This window comes from Magnolia sinica, chromosome 4 (assembly GCF_029962835.1).
Source record: "Magnolia sinica isolate HGM2019 chromosome 4, MsV1, whole genome shotgun sequence".
In the NCBI taxonomy this organism is placed as follows: domain Eukaryota; kingdom Viridiplantae; phylum Streptophyta; class Magnoliopsida; order Magnoliales; family Magnoliaceae; genus Magnolia; species Magnolia sinica.
The window spans coordinates 12,948,972-12,971,737 of NC_080576.1; the positions used below are offsets into that span (position 1 = coordinate 12,948,972).

The window sequence follows — 22,766 nt, forward strand, 5'->3', positions numbered from 1 at the left end:
TCTGATCCACGAGAGTTGTTTGTGGTTAAAACACCATTCCACAGACGTACCGAAATTTCGAAAATATTAATTAAAAAAAAAAAACAGAAAATCCCATCGACGAGAGCGAGAGAGAGAGAGGGAGAGAGAGAGATCTCAGGTGTCTTTTCAAACGCCTCCGGAATTTCCGAAACGTCATCTCATTCCCTCCTCCTTCAATCTCCATACAGATTCCGATAATCTCATCGGAATTTCAGCTATCTCGTTTCCGGAGAATCCGAGTAAGCTATTTCCTTTTCTTTCTTGAAATTCCAAAACGCATTTTGGGAATTTCCAATCACAAATACAACCGTTTGAGATTGTTTTAAAGAAAGAATGATAAGGATTGCAACCTTCTTAGGTGAATTTTTACGTGCGGATGGTTGTTTTGCAATCCAAAGATGGTGTTTTCATGTATGGCGTGGATTATTAATAGTTATTATTATTATTATTATTATTATTATTTTATCTGTGAGCTTTTCTTTTGTGCATTTTGGTTATGGTTTATGTTTTGGTGCGAATGCGCGTCGAGTGCATATGGGAATTGCTATAATTTTTTGTTGATTGGGGTGATTTGAATCTTGGGCTGCGTTTGGATGTCCGGAAAAGTCCGTTTGCTTGGAATATGGAAGTTGCTAAGGGATTTGTTTCTAGAAGAAGCAAATTACCTGAGAAACTGATTCTGTTCATGGAAACAAATTCTGTTAATCTTGTTTGGCAACTTGGAATTTGATTATGCAGAATACAGAAATTGCATTTGGTTGTTGGGAAAGGGAAGGTGTATGCAGTTGTTTTTGTAAATGGAATTCGAAAGTATGACTATTGGGAGGGAATTCATTCCCTTGGAATTTGCAATGCATCCTCTGGGCAGGAATCCAAAACAGGGTCCAAGCTGGAATTTGATTCCAACTGGAATCTGTTTCAACCTTTTTTTCAGCCATCCAAACGCATGAATTAAGCCCTGGAAACGGATTCAATTTCCAGATACGTACTTTTTCAGGGGTGCCAAACAATCCCTCAGGTTGGACCTGAAAGGTTATAGATAATCACTTGGAATGGAAAATGAAAAAATTGTGATTATGTGTAATGCAGTTGCCAAAATCCCTTCTGCCCCAAATGTCCATCTATCCTACCAAAATATCTACATTTTTTAGAATTTTTAGCCTGTTTGGTATTTTCTAGACCACATGAATTTAGGAATGTTCACTAACAATGCATTGCATGGGAACTTCGCGTGTGATGGGCGCACACTTTCCCACGTCATATAGGATACCTGGAAGATTTCCTAGTGCAAGAATCAGGCCAGTCCACTCATCGGACGGGCCACCTGCATATGTTGAATCAGATCATTAGCCTGCTGCGTGAATGGACCAGACTCACTTTTGCACCAGGTGACATTTTGGTCGGGCTCACCTTTCTCAACACTTGGATGACGTACCCAGTCACATGTTGACACATGAAGTTTGCATGCAATGCATTGTCCATAAACCTATCAACTGAAATGCGAATTGAACAAAATATTAGCTTGGTGTAGAAAACAATGGAAATTGATTTTTCTTTTTTATTATGGTTTTCATGATATTGCAATCTCAAGATGTAATAGTCCTTGAAACTATGCAGCATGTTGTAGAACTAGAAAAATGGAATTTACTGTCTACATTCAATTGCGAAGTTGTCAAATGCCATTTGGAAGTTAGAACACTATTTAACAGAATTGCATGTCCAAACACTACCTTGTCATCTATTCCTGCATACTTGTGGCTAGACTTGCTTCCTTGTCCCCTCTTTTCTGTAATCCCACTGAAAATAAAGAGTTTTATGTGGAGGTGACTGATATGTATACAATAAAAATTAGCTAATAAGCATGTAAGTATTACAAACAAAACACTAATCTCTAAATGTACTCCCTGAATCATGGCACACTCCACAACTATTTCAATCAAACAACAAATGCCGGATGCAATGTTCTCACTAAGAAAGCAGTCAACAATTCTGATTTCATCCACCATCCATGAGAAGTATGATAGATTGAAATACTTACCCATAAACCTCTGCTTCAGCACGAATCTTTATTCCCTGATGATTTGTCTTCTGTTAAGCATCAGGTCGGATTTATTTTGTGCATGTCGTTTTCACAAAACACAATTTTTTATTTTTCAGTTTACTAGATATCATTTGAGTGATTCCATCGCAATCTCTCTCTCCCTTTGAGAGAGATGATCAGCTACCTATGATACCCAGTACTTCAAAATCCCTCAGGGTATCCATGATGGATATGACTCAGCATTACTCAAATATTTGTAACAAAAATGATTTGAAAAAAATAAAAGTATGTTTACAATTTGAACAGTAATATAAGTCAATAACATACAATGATAAGATGTCACCCATATAGCTGTGTCCCAGCACCTTTCTATTTCGGTGTCGAGAGGTTCTGTCACCTGAAGAACATAGCTGGCAGGATTACCTAATTTTATTTTATTTATTTTTATTTTTTGTGGAAGCGAACATTGTTTTTATTGCTTTCTGAAAGGAAGCACTATAGAATGCATTACTCATTATTCTTCTTTTGTATTTAGGTGCCAAACATCCAAACGGGACTTGTTAACTTATAGTTTACGGAATGGGGGAAAAGAGAAATGCTGAACAAAATTCTCCTTCAGATGTCTCTCCATCCACTTCAATGTCTGTGAAAGAATCTCTAAAGATTAATTCAGAATCTTCTACTTCTCAGAGTACTAACGGAAAAATAGAGGATGAACATCAGAGCAAAGTGCTCAGAGATTCTGAAATATCAGCTGTACAAGATAATCTTGATGGGCCACCATTGAATCAGAATGTACTTTCTCCAACAAACGATGCAGATGAATCACAGCCTAGAATTGAGGATGTTGCATCTTCGTCCATGGAAGCACTTGATATTCAATATCCTCTATCTTCAGATGCTCCACAAGCTCAGTCAAGTAGTATATCACATCAATTTGAGAATGATGCTTCTGTTAGAACCACCAATGTTCAGGTTGAAGTTGTTACTTCTAATAACTCCAGTGTAACGACCGTCACTGAAAATTACATTGACCCTGTAGCATCTGATGAAATCGATCTGCCTCAAGTAAAGGTTACAAATGTAATTCATGAGACATCAAAACCCATGTATCCATCTAAACACATGAAACAGGTTAATGTAGACAGAGTCCTTATCGACACTGCAGCTCCATTTGAATCTGTTAAAGAAGCTGTTAACAAGTATGGAGGAATTGTTGATTGGAAAGCCCATAAGATCCTGACTGTAGAGGTATTGATGATTCTTTTCTTTTATCCATTTAGAAAAGATCAAACCATGTACATTATGGTCTTTTTTCTTGTGAGAATTTTTTAAAATTTATAAAAATGTTTTTTCCCTCATTTTTATTAGAAAATAATGAAAACAAAATATTAAAATCTTCATTTCATGAAATGACTTTTTTATTTTTTCCTACTAATGCAAATTTCCTACCTCATTGTTTTGGACCTGACTGTATGAAATCTTTCCTTTTAGCCCCTTGCTGATGCAAAATTACCCTTCTCTTTTCTCAACCATTCTTGGTTATCACTTCGAAAAGGGGTGTTTTCTATTCAAATTGTTGCAGGCGCTGACAGTGAAATGGATGGGATTTAAAAAAAAATCCCTTTCATTATGTTTCCTCGCCTGAAGTGATTCAGATGATAAAATCATATCCCATTCATTAGGGTCCACCTCCTGTCCAAAAAGGCCCTAAGTGAAGACTAGTGAGATGAAAGTATGGATGATTTGCATCTGATCATTCACCAAATGATGCATCATTCATGATCATGCTTTTTTCCACCTCTTCCGATCAATTTCTGTCATCTTCTATTCTTTAATATCATTATCATCATTATCTAAGCCATTTCCTGGCTAATTGGTGTTGGCTAGAGTCCTATTCTTTGGTAGTAGAGTTTAATACTTCTTTGGTCATGCGCAGAGGAGAAAAAATGTCCAAGTCGAACTTGAGAAGGCAGAAGAAGACATTCCGCGGTATAAGAAACAATCTGAGGCGGCTGAAGATGACAAAGCACAAGTACTGAAGGAGTTGGATAGGGCGAGGAAACTAATAGAAGTGCTGAAGCAGAACGTGGAGAAAGCACAAACTGAAGAGAACCAGGCAAAACAGGATTCCGAACTTGCTCATCTCAGGGCTGAAGAGATGGAACAAGGAATTGCCAATGAAGCAAGCATTGCTGCCAAGGCACAGCTCGAAGTTGCCAAAGCAAGGCATGTTGCTGCAGTGGCAGACCTGAAATTGGTGAAAGATGAGATGGAAGCACTGAAGGGAGACTACATTTCTTTAGTCACCGACAGGAACCTAGCAGTCAAAAGAGCCGAAGCAGCTGTGTGTGCAATGAAGGAGACTGAGAAGATGGTGGAAGAACTGACCTTAGATCTGATCTTGGCAAAAGAATCTCTAGAATCTGCTCAGGCAGCACATATGGAAGCGGAGGAGAAGAGGATTGTGGCCACCATGACCCAAGAGAAAGATTCTTTCATTTGGGAGAAGGAGCTGAAACAGGCAAAAGAGGACCTACAGAGACTAAACGGACAGCTTTTGTCGGCAAAAGATCTCGAGTTGAAATTAGATACTGCATCAGCATTGCTTGTCAGTCTGAAAGCAGAATTAGCAGCCTATGTGGAAGCTAAACTGACCCAAGAGACTGGTTCCATTGAAAAGGAAGAGAACCTAGGAGGCGAAATCAAAGGAGGAGAAAGAATTCTCACAGATGCACAAGTGGAGCTAAAAGAAATAATGCTTCGTATTGAGAAAGCAAAGTATGATATAAACTGTTTGAGGGTCGCAGAAGCATCACTCCAATCGGAGCTTGATAAAGAAAAGGCGGGGCTTACTGCCATCAGACAGCGGGAAGGAATGGCATTTGTAGCGGTCTCATCTCTTGAAGCTGAGCTGAGTGGTGTACACTCAGAGCTAGAGCTGGTTCAGTTGAAGGAAAAGGAAGCAAAAGAGAAGATGGTGGAGCTGCCTATGGAACTACAGGAAGCAAGTCAAGAAGCAGATCAGGTTAGGCTGGAGGTGAATTCAGCACGCGAAGAGCTAAGGAAGGCCAAGGAAGAGGCTGAACAAGTCAAGGCTGGTGCGAGAACAGTGGAGAGCAGATTACATGCGGCTTTAAAGGAGATAGCAGCAGCAAAGGTAGCAGAGAGGCTGGCACTGGCAGCAGCCAAAGCATTGCAGGAGAGCGAAATGGCTGCTAGCCTGGGGTGCGAGGATGTGCTGAATAGTGTGACTCTTTCTTTGGAAGACTACTATATGCTTAGCAGGCGGGCCCATGAGGCAGAGGAGGAGGCGAACATGAGGGTGGAAACCGCCATTGCCCAGATCGAAGTGGCTAAGGAATCAGAGTCAAGAAGCTTAGAAAGATTGGAGGAAGCGAATAGGGAGCTGGTTAAAAGGGAGGAGGCATTGAGTATTGCGATGGAGAAAGCTGAGAAGGCCAACGAAGGGAAGTTGGGTGTGGAGCAAGAACTGCGAAAGTGGAGAGCTGAAAGCGGGCAGCGACGGAGAGCTAGCGATGCTGCTGCCTCAGCAGTAAACCATGTTAGAAGCTTGCCGACGAGCCCAGACAAGGAGTGTGACACGTTTGAGTTGGGTCCGACGGTGTCTGTATCGGAACATTGTGTGGAAAATGGTCAGGCAGAATTGAAGAGTGGTGCAGTAGACTTGAAGGTGAAAAAGAAGAAATCTTTCTTTCCACGGGTTGTCATGTTCTTGGCCCGAAAGAAGTCACATTCATCCAAGTGAACTGTCCATTTGTGTTTTTCTTTGGTAATTCTTGTATTTCGGCGTTCCAGATTCATGCAGGAAGATGATTGGATCATTGGTCACCTGCAGAATGTAACAGTATGAGGTATTATACAATGCTCAACTTGACAGTATCTACAACCGGCTCTGGTTTCTAGTTTGTAAATGTGGAGCCCATGGTTCAGTCTTCCAAACTGTTGATACTATGCCACGAACCGCTCCTGCACCAAAAATACCCCAGAGGGAAATCTAAACGCTTCAACTGGCTATGAGTAAACACACAGTTAAGAAAGAAAATGCAGCAATTGTCCCCGTTCATCCGATAAAAAAGGCCAAATATTTGATGGTTAGGATTTTCCAATGAGTGATATTTTCGGTGCAGTTGGCGTTCACATGGATCACTGACGTGTTTGGCATAGAATTGTCTGCACTACATGGATTGTGATAATTTCCAAGTCTGCTATTGTTTCCCCCTCATTGGGAGTCTGGGATTGTTGAGGACGGAAAGACTCCATGGGTGAATGATCATTAAATACATTGGAATTTTACATGCAGACAGGCCAAACAATGTTATCAAAATCATACTATTTATGATTTGAATCATACAATTCAAATCGTATAGATACATACATGATACATATCGCATGCCCCAAATCTGTAAACAATGCAAATTAGTTGTACAAAGCGGAACAAAATATTAAGATTCATGTGTATTATTTTTTCTGCATCCCTGAAACATTAAAAAATGGATTTAAATTTTTTATTATTATTATTTTTGCCTTTTCCTATTCTACCTTTTGCTTTTAAAACATACAAAAGGCTTCCTTATTAAATAGAACTTTATTGTTGTCTTTTGAGGTAGAGAGAGATGTTTGTGGATTTTAATATTCAAGAAGCCAAAACAAAGAAATTAAGATAACTTTTTTTTGTCAGTTGATGGAATCGAATGCTGGTTTTTACAACGTGATTCGACATTGAAGGACGTACAAAATAACATAAATTACTGAGGGATTCTTCTCTTTCCTTTAGTTGTTTTTTAACGTAAGTTTCTGAAAAATATATTATATTTGCTTTCGTTTTTTCTTCTCTTGAGGCATTATTTTGATTATTGAAGATTGTGAAGGATAGTGATATCACTTGATGAATATTTTTAAAAAATAAACACAATTATCCATAGATGATGCTGAGGGGATAATTTTTGACATTTACACTTAGAGTGTGTTTGGATTCGAGATTTCCACTGTTATGCAATTGAAAAGTGCAATGATTACAAATTCTTTTACTTTTTTTTTTTTTTTTTCTGAAAAACAATTTCCTTGAAGGCCTGTTTGGATTGAGGATTATCACAATAAAGTAATGGAAAAGTGCAGTGATTACAAATTCCTATACCTAACTCTTGAAAACATCTGCATTCTCATGCTCAATGCTTCTGCATTTTCTTGGGGCTCCACCTTCCCATTTCCCTTGCTATGAGATAAACCCAATGTCAGGGGTCCCCTTTTTTGCCTTTGGGCCCGATGACGACTCTGCTTGCACCCAATCACAGTACCAGAAAAGCAGCATGTCGGATGCAGGGTTGCTTTATCGCCAACTGGATTTTTTGGCCCTTTCGTCGGTCTCAGAGGATTCCCTGGCGTTCAAGGCCCTCCTTGCATGGTGGTCTACAACCATTGTACACCAGTCACATGATATGGGCAGGTTGGCTTGAGTTTCATGGGTACCACTTACATTCCTTCTGGAAAGCAGCCCAACCAGAAAAATGCCCATGTAGCTTCTGGCCCACGAATGTAAGTGGGTAACCACTACAGGGCCCCTCAACCAATCAAGCATCTGGGCACTGGTTCACCTCTGTTGCCAATGCCTTCTCCTCTGGCCATCTTTCATGTATCTCCATTCCAGGTAAAACATTCAACTAACTCATAATCCTGTAACAAAGTTACATGAGAAAACTAAAGCGTCTCTCAAATTTGAAAACATGATAGGATGCACATACCCAGTCACATGTGTGGAGAACTGCCATGTGTGAAACAACAGAGCCATCAATCAATTGGGCCCACTTTATATATTCTGTTGCCCAAAAATAAGCCAGTCCATTCCTACACTGGGCTACAACATAAATTATTATTATCATTTTTTAATAGATGGCTGAACTTGGGTAAGGATTTTTGTTTTTTTCTTTCTGTGTCCATATTTGCTTATGAGACTGTTGACTTGATGAGTGAGCTGGCCTTTTTTCTCGGCCACATGGCGGAAGTGGAATCCACCTGACGGACAATTGGACCTCGCACATGTGCCTGGTTGGCACACGTGGCTACTTGTGGAGGGCTGGATTGGCCACATTGTACTTGTATGGAATTGGCCCACTTCACATGAGTTCTTGTTCAATTTACAAATTGGCAATTAGCCAAACCTGTTGGAATTTCAGTTGTCTGCTGATATACTGGTGCAAGCTCACTGGTCTCATGTTCTTCTGTGTCCCCTTCATTCTGTTATTCTGTAAATGCCAATACAGCAGCATTCAGAGGAAGTGCTTCCTTCATAAGTGGGACTGGTGGACCACCAAATCGCAAGCGGTGCCCATGTTCTGATCGGTGGTCCCATGTCTACAGCTCTCAAAAATGGAATGACGAGGCGCAGAGCAGTACGAAGAGCTTGTCCACAAGCACCGTCGTTAATGTGCACATGAGAGCTGGTAGCATCCAAAGCATGCTTGGCTGCTCCCAAGGTGAAGCAAATTCATGTGACTAAATCAGCTACAAGTGGGACTACTACCACGAAAATTTGAAATTTGAATGAAGCTGTGGTGGGAAACAGAAATATGAAATCAAAGAGCTGCTACAGAGTCCTTAGTCCTTCTCTCCCTTCCATGAGAGGGCGTGCTCGTGAAGCAGACATTTGCTTGTTGCTCCTCTGTTATATAACAATGCTATTTTGGTTAGTGATTGGAATGGTCAGTCCTTAAAATCCAGTTAGAGATATGAATTCATGTTGTAAATAGGATATAATTGGGGTGTGATGTATGAAATTCAGCAGATAAATTACAGTATTGATTAATGACATATAACCATTGTAGATTCATAGTTGCCATCTAAATTGGGCGTGAATCATCTGAGTCGACTCAAACCCAATCAATTCCAATCCAGTTCGACAGCCTGACTCGGGCAAGTTGCGATCTGACTAGAGATCAAGTGAGTTGGAGAGAGTCATTGAATTAAAAAAACTATGATGGTGGCACATGTTGGTCATGTTTAAATATATAGTGATACATTTGGTACATGTGGAGGTTTGAAAATGAACGGTGGCACATATGGCATATGTAAACGAGAGTACATGGGCACATGGGATGCACATAATGCAAATATGTAAGGTACTTGAATATGAATGGCCTCACTTGCAGTAAATAAAGAAATAAATACACTTTCATGTATTTTAAGGACAATAGGCAAAAACCAATTAGTAAGACCAGGTAAGGTGAATTAATAACTAAAGAATCGCTTGGCAGCTGAGGCTTTTAAAGCCATTATTCCATTGGAATTTAAATTCATATTTCCAAACCATCCCTATTATTATATTATTATTATCTCTAGTTTTATAGGAATTGATGGCTGAAGAGTATCATTATTAGTGCTGATGAATGGGGATTGTGTGGCGACACTAACACCATTAGAAAACACTTTGGTACTCTGTCAAGGTTTGTAATGAATTATTTAGAAATATTATTCCAGTTCGTTTGGCAGCATGGATTTGAACTTCCATGCAATTGAGTGGGTTTTAATTCTTATGAAATCGAGTGGATTTTAAATTAGAGCTTTGAGATGGGAGTTCGAGAAGAGCTCTTCAAAATAATTTGGATTCCTTCCAAATCTCTCTCTTCAATTCCTAGCTACCAAACACCCAAAAACTACAAAATGTTACTAATCTCTCTGATTCCAGAGTGCCAAACGATCCCTTGTAATATATGTAATTCAAACTAAACTGGCCAAATTGTGGATACCAGTTCAGTTGTATCATGACCCAAAAAATGCACTATTATTATTATTATTATTATCTGACTATCTGATCAGTGGGTGTTTAATAACGGTCCAGATTCAACAAACAACTGCCCACAAGGTTAGGATTGTTCAACGAATTAGAGGTTAGGAATCTGACTCAGAGACAGTGATCTCCGCAATCTAGTCGGTTTAATTTGAGTCGATTATGACGCGTCCAATTTCTGAGTGCCTGCGCATCAAACGCCATACGCAGCCGGAGTATCAAATAACTCCCCCTCCCCGGTCCCTACCCACGAGTACCGTCGGTAGCCAGCAATTGCCCCCGTGTGCGCAACCGGTCAGTCCGGTCATCTCCCCAACTTTCAAATTTCAAAATCCCCGCCCTCTTCCCTCCCCAAAATGAAATATCATCCCCTCTTTTTGTGAAGAAACCCACAAAAACAGACGAGCGAATTTCTCGTTTTCTTCTCGTTTCAATCATCATCAACACCAACAGCCATGGGCGGTTCTCACAGTCGGGAGGGTCTTGAAATCTCTGACTCTGAAGAAGAGGAAGAAGAAAACGAAGAAGAAGCCGAAGAGAAGCAGAGATCTTCCGAAGCCAAAACCAAAACCTTAGATTCTCTCGATGAAGTCGACGCCAAGCTCAAATCCCTCAAGCTCAAATACTCCTCCCCCCTCCCAAACCCTAACATCAAGAACCCCATCAAGCTCTTCCTTCACGTCGGCGGCCGCACTCCCAACGCCAAATGGATCACCTCCGACAAACTCACCTCCTACTCCTTCATCAGAACCTCTCGAATCGACGGCCGCGATGACTCCGAATCCGACGGCGACGATAGCGACGCTGCCCCTTGGGTGCTAAAGATCGGATCCAAGGTCAGCGCCGTCGTCAGCACGTCGATGCAGCTGAAGCCGTTCGACGATCAACATCGTGTTGATTTCGTCAGTGATGGTGTCTGGGCCGCGAAGTTCTTCTCGGATGAGGACTACCGGAGATTCATCGGGGAGTATCGGGACTGTCTGTTCGAGAATACTTATTGTCTTGATGCTACGGAAGAGAACAAGGTCAAAGTTTATGGGAAAGATTTCATTGGGTGGGCGAAGCCGGAAGAGGCGGATGATTCGGTTTGGGAGGATGCTGAGGATAGTTTCGGTAAGAGTCCTGCCTCGGTTACGCCGGCGAGGGAGAATCAGGATCTGATGAAGGAGTTTGAGGAGGCGGCCTACGGCGGTGGGATCCAGAGCTTGGCTTTGGGTGCGTTGGATAACAGCTTCCTTGTAAGCGATTCGGGTATTCAGGTTGTAAGGAATTTCAGCCATGGGATTCATGGGAAAGGCGTGTGTGTGAAGTTTAACAATGGAAATGCGAGTCTCAATTCCAGTTTGGGGCATTCGGCCCCGAAGAAGGCCCTCTTGATGAAGGCTGAGACAAACATGCTCCTGATGAGCCCGGCAAATGCGGGGAAAACCCACTCGACTGGGCTCCATCAGCTTGACATTGAAACTGGGAAGGTCGTTACAGAATGGAGATTTGAGAAGGATGGGACTGATATTACCATGAGGGACATAACGAACGATAGCAAGGGTTCGCAGCTGGACCCTTCGGAGTCGACGTTCTTGGGATTGGATGATAACCGGCTGTGCAGGTGGGACATGCGTGATCGGAAAGGGATAGTCCAGAACCTGGCAGCTGCAGATACCCCAGTTCTGCATTGGGCCCAAGGGCATCAGTTCTCAAGAGGGACGAACTTCCAATGTTTTGCAACAACTGGTGACGGGTCAATTGTCGTTGGGTCCATTGATGGGAAGATCCGGTTATATTCAAAGACTTCGATGAGAGCGGCAAAGACTGCATTTCCAGGGCTCGGGTCACCTATAACCCATGTGGATGTTACTTTTGATGGGAAGTGGATATTGGGCACGACAGACACATATCTTATCCTCATCTGCACTCTGTTCACTGACAAAGATGGGAAGTCGAAGACGGGTTTCAGCGGCCGTATGGGGAACAGGATTGCGGCTCCAAGGTTGTTGAAGCTGACTCCTTTGGATTCACATCTGGCTGGGGTGAACAATAAATTCCATGGAGGGCAGTTCTCATGGGTGAGTATGCCTTTTTTTCCCCACACATAGCTCCTCCCCTGTTGCATGTAAGAGGCAATTCTGTTTTTTTTTTTTGGAAACACTGCTGGGGGATTGAACCCTGGATCACTCACACACACACACACACACACTACACTACACTTATCTCTACGAGCTCATCTAATGAGTGGGAGACAGGCTGGCTTATAGAAAAATTGTCATCTGTTGATATTTACATGACACTTGGGAATTAAGTTCCTTGGCTTGCCAATTATGTTCATGTTGTGCATTTTCTTGCTGCTTCTGTATTGTATGTAGGCACATCTTTTCGTGTGAACCAGTGTTTTAAATAGCTTATGCAATGTAGCATTAGCCTAGCCTTCGTGTTAAGTGGTGCATGAAAACAACATAAGTTGCATACATAGCATATGCTACAAGCTATGCTACATGCTAGGTAGCGTTTGTTACCCGTCACAGTGTCATGATTTTTTTTTTCCAGCAAAACAGTAAGATCAATTAATCTTTTCAGTGGTTTGTTACATTTTACTATTTTCACTGTAGTTAATGCTTTCAATGATTTTAGTGAAATAAGATGAGCAATGGTATTAAATCAGTTCCATTGCTATTTCTTTGTGTTAATATTTACTTCTTGTCCTATTTTTCCTATTATTGTACTAAAAAATTCAGAAGTAGCATTTAGCTTAGCTTTCGCCTTTCATGTCAGAGGGGTGAACTCAAAGGTACATGCTATCTGCTATCTGCTATTTAAAATGCTGGCGTGGACTAGAAAAGAGCCCTTCATATTTTAGGTGGGGTATTATTTCACTTAATTGTTGGAATCTCTTGTGTAGGGTGTGTCTGGTTGTGCCAAATATCATGAAATTTCATGATAAATTTCACAAAATTAGACTGATTGTTCATGAAATATCATGAAGTTTCATGATATTTTGTGCAACTAAATGCACCCTTAGTTATTACCTTTCTCTGTTAGTATTTTCTGTGCATCTTTCTAGATCTTTCATTCCAAATGTAGAGAACATTATCTTCCTCAACCCCGGTGGACTTTCTTCAGGTGGGGCATTTGGTTGTAGTGCCAAATAGTGAAATATCTTTATAGTGATTTTGGTGTTGTTGCATTTGGGGCAGCCAGGAAAAGGGAACTTGCAGTTAAGTGTTCTTCTATTTTCATGCCTCTCCCCACTCCTTGGGAGCAGGGGACTTCTGAAAGTACCCTAAACCTAGATATCTATCTTGGATTCTGTTTTGCAATGTCATCCATGTGATTATTTTTTTTTTTCCATCTAACTTAATGGACTGCCTTTGTTCCTTTCATAAGTGTACTCTTTCTATACTTGAGTGTGTAAATATTCATTCCAGCCTTCATTGAGGATCGGTTCGTCTAGTTAGGACTTGGTTGAGTGAGAGTAGTCATTATCTACATCTTTTGTTTCTTTATACACACACCAACAAAGTCTAGGATTCTAGATTCTATGGAGAACACCCAAAATGTTGAAATGGAGTAAGTATAATGACAGTTTAAACTTCTTGATAGTGTATGTCATCATAAGATTAAGTGGTTTTGATTATGTAATTGTTAAGCCCTGTGAATGGAACAGACATTTGGAAGTTTCAAGTTTCACATGAGCGCATTTGGATGTAACCTTTTCTAAAGAACACTTTGAAGTTCACAAGGTGGTTGGATTGGATTGGATTGCTTTTAAAAGTATTTCTTGGAAATTAGATCTACTGTTCATTTTTAGTTTTGAGCAGTTAACTTTGTGGTTCCGCACATCCAATGTCTTGGCGGAGACTCTAGATGAAACCCTTATGATGATGATGCAATTTGAGTACCATTGGGCCACTTTAGGGGAGGTTTTTGTAAATTGCTTGGAAATCTGAAAGAACAACATTGAAGTTGTTAAAATTGGGAAAAAGGGTATGTGGGCAGCATTAGGACTACTTTATGGCACTCCCTCTTTTTCTAGGTTGTGCAAATAGAAAATAAAAAACAAAACTGAAAAATGATGATGTCAATGTATGATGATCTTGCTGATTCATTAGATGCTAACTCCTTGAGGTGCATTGTCTTGAGTGCAAGTTTTCATAATTGGGTGGAACTGATGTCTCAGTTTTCATATCACGTGGTTATGAGTAAAATAAATGATAAATGATCTGTCTCAGCTTTTTTTTTTTTTGTTAGCTTATTAGTACACCCACTGTCAGTTCACATTTCACTGTTAGCCACCCCCACTAGGGAATCGATACCAAGACCTCAGTGTTGAAACGAGGTATCTTTCACTCAGTCTACCACTTGAGCTATGGATCAGGGTGTATGATTTGTCTCAGCTAGATTGCTGTTTTCCGCGTGAGTTTAATGACTTGTATATTGATGGATGAATCATTTTGGTTCTATTACATATTGCCTCATGGTTCGTAATGTTTGTCGCCATCCATTGGTCATGTAAATGGCCCATTTGGTTGCACTCAGCCACTCCATGCATTGTGACGCAGGGATGAACGTGATGAGGTCGATCACCGTCTTCCTCAAGGATAACTACTCCGAATCCACAGAGCTTCTCTGGACTCCTCACAGAGACTTCTCGAATCCACGACGAAAGAAAGCAAGAAAAATAGAAATAAATTCTAATAAATTCGTAATTTGATTGATAGATGAAATAAACGAGTCCACAACCCTTTGAAGAAATTTAAGAATTAAACTATAACTAAAACTCTCTAAAATTCGTGACTTATTATGACCATTCTCCTAATTTTTATAAACACTTTTCATTTTGGGCAACTAAAGCCCAATAGATGAAGAGTTATAATCAAACTAAAACTTACTATTTATAGTTGGCGGTTGTCTACAATGGAATAGAACCCGGCATAGTTGGTAGTAGAGGTACGTCGATTCATTCCGGTAGATGCTTGTTTTAAGGTTCGATGTATGCCTCCGATCATGGTTGTCCACGACCTGCTCTACATCACATTGGGTGATCAGTGCATATGACCAATGCAACTACACTGTTGGCTTCTCAAAATAGATTTTAGGAGGCATTGGTAGTGGATATGTATGTTCATGGTTTGTTGTGCTACGTGAAGGATATGACATGGGATTTTAGTATGGGCTTTTTTGGGTGGGTAACACCATCACATTATTACCTAATTGGATAAAAGCACCACGATGTTTTGAATTTAGATAAAACCACCCGCATCTTGAGGGTGCTTTTGAGGGGACTACATTCCGTCAGAAAACCTAACGGTTGTCTAGTCGCTCTTCTAAAATAACATAAATGCCCTTGTAAAATTTAAAAATGATGGCCTTATCATGCATTTGAGAACCACCTTTGTAGCCAATGGAAATAGGCCCAGTCCCCAAAGGCTGTACTCACCCAAGGCTATACTCACATGTGTCTATTCTTTCACATGTTTTATCATCTTGCCAACATGTGACTATTTTCAAAAAGCATGATAAGCTTGTTGTTTTAAACTTTTTAAAGGGAGGAACTTATCAATTGAAGCATCAAAGGAAGCAAGTGTTTTTGGAGATGTCTGATCAAAAGCCAGATTGACAGAAGGGAATCTTGTCTCCAGGGACATTGAGACTGTAGGAGAGGTATGGCTATGTGGGTTAATGTTGCACAAGCTAAATCAATGGTGGTATCGGTTGTTGAGGCAATTCTGATTATTGAGAGTTGGTGATCCTTGAGGATTCATGTGTGTGAAGAAGAACCTAGAAAAGGTTGCCAAGGTGATAGGAGTTGACATTGAAAGAGAAGACAGTTTTGAGTCATTCTCAAATGCATTGAGGTCAATGGGAAGAAGCTCAGGTCCAACAACATCAAAGGAGCGTCTAGGAAGACCGGAGGTTCACAGATGCTCCAAAATCTAGTATCAAGCATCAATTGCGATAATTGTAGACCAAGCAAAGAGATTGGAAGGGAAGAGACAACATCGCAATAGTTATAAAATGATTCTAATACTGTGGAATTTTAGTGGTATGGTCATGGTCAGTGACGGAAAAAAAAAAAAAACTGGCCATTATGGATATGGTGCCTAATAACAAAGCTGATGTTATGATGCTACAGGAAATGAAGGAAGCAATTTCCAGTTTGGATGTTCGTTCAATTTGGGTCATTGCTCACTGTGGGTGGGTATGCATCAATGCAGTGGGCAGATTGGAGGATATCTTGGTGGCATAGAATTCTAATGTAATGTCAAAGATTAATTCTTTAGCTGGGAATATTCTATTTATTCTTGTCAAAATGATTGCGAGGGGAAATATTTGGTGTCTAACGATGTTGTATGGCCCAAATGATCTGAGTTTGGGAGGAATTTGTTGGTGTTGCAATGTGCTGGAATGTTCCATAGTGGCATTGGTGGCAACTTCTATGTCATCAGGTTTGCCCATGCAAAGCATGGTGGATCATGTGTTACGTCGAGCTTGAGGGTTTTAAGGAACTCAATAAATGGGAACATATTGATCTTCATGTTCAAGGCGTGGAATGTGGTCGAGCAACCAAGAAGATCCATGTACGAGCTGACTGGACATACTTTTAGTTTCTTCTTGTTGTGAGGATTCCTTCCCAGAGGAAAATCAGAAGCTTTGTTGAAGTCTCTTTCTGATCACAAGCCTATTTGCCTCTCTTCAAAGCTAGAGTCATGGGGTCTCAGGCCATTTGGATTAGGAAATATGTGGTTTAAACATCCTAACTTCACTCTGTTAGTTCAAAGCTGGTGGTCTTCTTCTATGATGGATGATTGAGCTAGGTTTCGATTCAGTGTTGAGCTCAAATTGCTGAAGGCAAAACTACAAGAATGGAATAATATTTCTTTTGGTAACCTGAATGCCAAAACGGAGCAGCTTAGGATGGATATTGCAACTTAGGTGGAAGATAATATCCTGTTAACCATAAATTAATAATGTTATAATTATCAGTCAACGATGTTATAAGATAGTGATCTAGAGTGGGCTCAGTGTATGGAAGCCTTTTCGTGCACCTAGTTGCATTTGGATTGGCTGGTATCTACATCACCTATCTGGACTATTCCTTAGGTTCGGTCTGCTCTTGGGTCTGGCTCCATGACTCAGTAGTAGACAGACTCTGTTTCACCGCTGAGATCATGGGATCGAGTGCCCATGTGGTGTGGGTGTGTTTATATATATATATATACACGGAAACGCTCACCTGCGAACCAGTTCGTATGTACTACGTACGAACTTTTTTGAGAACCCATCCTACGTGATGTGGATCTAAAATCTGAACCGTTCATGTGAAGCAGCACCTCGTAAAACCCCCCAGGCCCAACTTTTACTTTGATCTAAAACTTTGATGGCCCATGAAAAATGAAAACAGTTTCCTCCCTTGATTTGCATTTCTCTTTGCTATGGCCCACTAGAATTTTAGATCAGGGTGAAAATTTGTCACATAGGGTTTCATGGGATTCCGCATCACATGGACCGTTCAAATTAGACAACCATGACACGTGTGCAAAGGTGCGCACGTGCGTAGGTGCGTAGGGGAGCATGACTCTATATATATATATATATATATATATATATATATATATATATATATCTGATAAGGCCCAATGTTATATATATATATATATATATATATATATATATATATATATATATATATATATATATATATATATATATAGGTTCAGTCTGCTCTTGGTCCAATGTCCTGCTCTGTGTTTTAAACATCCGTGACTAGACCTATCTTTTGCAAACGAATTTTCCATCCATGTTTTCCATGCCAATGACATTATGGTTTAGATCCTCAGAATGAATGGTACATTTAGATGATATGGATGCCAAGGAGTCCAAATGCAATTAGGTGTGAAAATCTTTCCATTTACTTAGCACAAAAGATTGTTTCTCATGTTATAAATTAGAACCAGTGCATGATCGATATTAAACATTGCTAGAGCAATTAATAGATGCTAGGAGAGAGTTTTCATAGGTACATTGTATAAGGATCTGCTGATGGTTTAGACAGTCTGTGAAGTTAAGATGATATTGAGAATATTTTCTATTAGCTAATTTGAAAACGAAATGCTAACACCTTTAATTTGATATTTGTTAACATGGTTTTGAGAGCTGGTCTGTTACCAGGACCTTCTTCAAGTCCATGCCATGTGAAACACTGACCGCAATACAGGGCGGTTTTCCTGTCTTTAGATACGATTGGCATTAGAAACCTTTAAGTTGCCTTAGCCTTTAGTAGGTCATTTTACGTCTGTACTCTTTCGGGAGTTGCCTCGTTTATCATCCAAACGGCATGCAAGATTCTCGAAGTCCATCCCATCTCACATTTTCTTAAAGCCTTGTAACATTTTGTTTGAGGGGGGAGGTTTGCTTGAATACATCCCAACATATTGCAATATAATACATCGGGACTTTATCCTTTGGAATTTTGTTTTTCTTAATGACCCAAACTGTTTATATGAATGAAAAGATAATCAGATATAATATTTCAACCCTTTGATTATATAAAGGTTATGGTGACTGTCCATTTTTAAAGCAAAAGAGCCAAATTTCAAATTGTTGAAATAATCCAAGTTAAGAGATTTTATTTGTTGTCTATCGACCATGCAAGTTGAGACTTATCATATAAATGATTTGGATCATTTGAAGACGATCTACATTCAAAGGCTTAAATCCAGAAGTATCGCATTGAAATACATTATGATATATTAGAGCAAACCTCTACTCATGTATTTTGAATTAGATTTTTAGGGCCTGTTTGGCCCGGTGAATCCCATGGGATTCGGAGGGATGGGATGGATTTTAAGGTAATGATGGTGGTGTCAGTGGATTGGTTTAAGATCCATGGGATTGCTATATCCCGGGACAAGTTCACTGGGTCTGTTTGGCATGCCGGGCATATCCTGGGATTTTACCTACCAATCTGTCCAACCAAGGGATGGGATCAATTTTAAGGTAATGATGGTGATGTCAGTGGATTGTTTTAAGATCCATGGGATTGCTTATATCCGGGGACAAGTTCACCGGGTCTGTTTGGCTCGTTATGCATATCCCGGGATATCACGATCCCATCCCTCCTACTACCATGGGATCGGTCCGGCCAAACAGGCCCCTAGTGATAGGTCACACACCAACACACCCAAAAACGAAAAAAAAAAAACCAAAAAGAAAAAAAAGGAAGTAATGCTAGATGAGCAGCTAGTGTGGTTTTACCTCAGCGTTTGAAATCCGGTTGATCTGTTTCAGACTGAATTTAATTTGAAATAATTATTCTCGTTTTGGTATACTTGTCAGGTCACAGAAAATGGGAAGCAGGAGCGCCATCTTGTAGCGACTGTTGGTAAGTTCAGCATCATATGGAATTTCCAGCAAGTGAAGAATAGCAGCCATGAGTGCTATCAGAACCAGCAAGGCCTAAAGAGCTGCTACTGCTACAAGATTGTTCTCAAGGATGAATCGATCGTCGACAGCCGCTTCATGCACGACAAGTTTGCTGTCAGTGATTCTCCAGAGGCTCCGCTGGTGGTTGCGACGCCAATGAAGGTTAGCTCTTTCAGTATATCTAGCAGGCGGTAACACAGTTTCTGCCGAAATGTGCCAAGTCACGATGCTTGATATGTATTATGGACAATGCAGTTGTTAGATTAGTAAAATGGTGGATACTTTTAAATGATTTGTATCTTGATCATGGCCTCTGCTTGTGAGGATGTAGGATCTTCTTTGTACTAGTTTGGCTAGTGCTCTTCCTGAATGTAAGAGCGGATGCATGCTGGCCCGTTGGATTGGTTTAAACATTAGAAATGCGATTATGATGGCCGCCTTGTGGGTCACTCCCATAGGCGCCATTGGCTTTTATCCTCATCTTCTCTTTCACTACTGCTTGTGGATATGGCAGCTTACCCACCTCTTCTACCCTCACAAGATGGGACCCACTTCTCTGATCCACACCATTGATCTCTTCGTCGAGTTTCTCCTTAGACTTGTTGATCATGGACCCATGTAGTTGTAGGTGCAGTGCCGTTGGTTCCAAGGGCCCATGTGCTGTCACTCGCAAAGGTGCTATTGGCTTCATCCTCATCCAATCTGTCCATCATCTACGCCAGCTCATGTTTGGAGGTGAACCCAAAAATCAGGATGATCCAAAATTCATGTGGACCACACCACATGGAACAGTGGGATGCGAACACCGATCGCTGAAACCTTCCTGTTACACCGTGACGTTAACGTGCCATCCAATCCTTCGTAAGGCCAGTCCCACAAGGGCGAAGGGATGACCAAAATCAGCGTGATCCGAAACTTATGTGGGTCCCAAAAAGGTCTCAATGGTTGGTGTTCCCATTCACACAGTTTGCTGTGATTTGGCCCACCTGAATTTATAATGGGCTCATTTTTCAACTCACATCCGGATATGTGCTATCTCAAACGATGGACGGAGTGGATGTCACAGTCATTCCCGCTGAGAGGTATAAAAAATCTATCTAGGAACGTAAATAGGTGGGGTCCACTAGATGATACGGGGGGCGTGGTTCGCCTTGGACCCACCATTGGGTATGTGGTATTGAATCTCGGTCCGAGCCCTGAAAAAAACTATGGAAACGAAAAAGCCAGTGATTCTGCGCTAACAGTGTTTTTTTTTTTTCTCGTTAGCTTGTTAGTACAACACACTGTGAAGGAATCAATACCATGACCTCAATGTTGAAACGAGGTATCTTTCACTCAAGATACCACTTGAGCTATGGACGAGGGTGTTAGCAAAGCTTATTTGTATTTGAGTTATATATATATACACACACACACACACACACACTAAGCAAAGAGACCCACAGGTGGGGTCCACCAAGATTAACCAAGTTTTTCTCTCAGCTGTGAGCTCAGCATGGTTGGTCCGTAGAACTTGTGGACGTGATCAGAGAAACCTTAAGGGCCTGTTTAGACGGGTGGATTGAATAAAATTGGATTGAATCCGGGTGGATTGCACAGATAACAATGTAATTAACGCAGTGTCATTGGATTGTCCCCAATCCCACAGTTTTCAGAAATCTAGCGTCCAATATTGTGGTTCGTTTAGACGGGCAAGCTTATCCAGGAATGTCATTGAGTTGTCCTGTTTGGCTGGGCATGGGATTGCATGCAATCCCATGTATTCCAATGGCTAGCATGTTTGGGAAGCATGGGTTTAGGTGAAAACGGATTGGCTACTCCCCCTGCCACCAGCCCTGTGGCTGGTGGTCGATGATCTGTGGGCCCCACAATGATGTATGTGTTTCATCCATTCTGTTCATCCATTTTGACAGATCATTTTAGGGCTTGATACCAAAAATGAAAGGGATATAAATCTCAGGTGGACCACACCACAGGAAAACAATAGTGATTGGATATCCACCATTAAAATCAACCAAAGACCCACTGTACTATTTATTTGACATCCAATCTGTTGATTAGGTCATACACGCCCAAATGAAGGGAAAAAACACATATCAGCTTGATCCAAAACTTTTATAGCCCCCAAAAAGGTTTTAATGGTCGACGCTCATTCAACCCTTTTTCTTGTAATGCGGTCCACTTGAGATTTTTATATATCTCATTTTTTGTCTTGTGCCATAAAATGATCTAGAAGATTAAATGGACGGCATGAATGAAACACATACATCATGTTAGGGCCCACAGAGCACCGACCACCAGCCATTGGCTGGTGTCAGGGGGAGTAGCCAATCTGTTTCTGGTTGAGGTGGGGCGAGATTCATAACTAATGTATGTTATTGTATGCCCCACCTACCGTGGTACTGATGCTCTGTGGGGCCCAATGTTATGTACTTGTCTCATCCACGCCGTTCATCACGCCAATGGACCACACCAAAGTTCTGTGAGGTGATAATCAAACCATCGTTGATAACATGCCATGTTTGCTATTATTTGGTTTGTCGCCATCCAATATGCAGTGGGGCACACCTAAAATCTGGCACCATCAATCAAAGTTGATCTCATGTATGACATGTCCACGTATCCACTGGACCACACCATATGACGGTGGTGTGATACAGAAATAAATGAGAGTAACCGAAGCAGACATAAATCGAAACGATCCATACGGCTCATATGGGTGATGTCATCATACATCATACACCACACCAACCCTAAAATACAGAAGTAATAACCCTAAGTTACAATACAAGTAATATCTACAATTTAAAAATTACAATCAAGGCAAGAAAAATAACCAAGACGGCAACCAAAATTGCAATGACTCCCTCGCTATCTGATGGGGCAAGATCATTAGTTGACGTGGCCCTAGTTACCATGTCTCGGGTCATCTGTCGGATAGATGAAGTCGAATAGTGATGGATGTTCACCTCATCAGAATATGCGGCAACCTGAAGCGCTGGAGATTCTGTGAGAGGTCTCAATGGTGCACTGGCCTTACTAAAATAATTATCCCAACATGCAACAACTTCCTTCCAATTCTTGAAGGCTCGGTGTCTCCCCCCGCTAAATCCCTCCACTTCTAATCGAGCATCGTCCCATGTCAGATATATATTTGGCTGACGTCCCACCAAGACAACATAGTACTTCTCCTTTCCCATCTGCAATGACATAGAGGGAATATGGACGACATTTGAGAATCGGATTAGGATCGCGAAATAGAAAACATGCATTATTGTACTACCGAATAGAAGAAGTACATTACAACCTTACCAATTATTTAAAAAAAGAAAAGTTGTAAGTACGTACCCTTCCTCCAAACAAAGTGTGTGGTCTGTTCCATCTTAATGTGCATAATGCAAGCATGTGAGTACATTTACCAAAGATGTTAAATAATAGATATACTCATTATTACAGAAGTCATAATGGTATACACTACGCATA

The 22,766-nt window shown here is 40.8% G+C and overlaps 2 protein-coding genes across 3 annotated transcripts; both read left to right on the forward strand.

Moving 5' to 3' along the window:
• Window positions 1–75: 75 nt before the first annotated feature.
• Window positions 76–5,972, forward strand: LOC131242479 (protein WEAK CHLOROPLAST MOVEMENT UNDER BLUE LIGHT 1-like). The gene is made up of 3 exons (XM_058241154.1): window positions 76–260; window positions 2,598–3,313; window positions 4,002–5,972. The coding sequence occupies exons 2-3, from the start codon at window positions 2,642–2,644 to the stop codon at window positions 5,829–5,831; spliced, it is 2,502 nt and encodes an 833-aa protein (XP_058097137.1). The 5' UTR covers window positions 76–260; window positions 2,598–2,641; the 3' UTR covers window positions 5,832–5,972.
• Window positions 5,973–10,234: 4,262 nt separating this feature from the next.
• Window positions 10,235–19,757, forward strand: LOC131242480 (protein CYPRO4-like). 2 transcript variants are annotated; one of them, XM_058241156.1, is made up of 2 exons: window positions 10,235–11,976; window positions 19,197–19,336. In XM_058241156.1, exon 1 carries the CDS (start codon window positions 10,322–10,324, stop codon window positions 11,957–11,959), a length of 1,638 nt encoding a protein of 545 aa, XP_058097139.1. In that variant the 5' UTR covers window positions 10,235–10,321; the 3' UTR covers window positions 11,960–11,976; window positions 19,197–19,336. The 2 variants fall into 2 exon arrangements, with proteins under 2 accessions (XP_058097139.1, XP_058097138.1); XM_058241155.1 differs by having other exon boundaries at window positions 10,246–11,929; window positions 19,197–19,757.
• The last annotated feature ends 3,009 nt before the right edge of the window (window positions 19,758–22,766 follow it).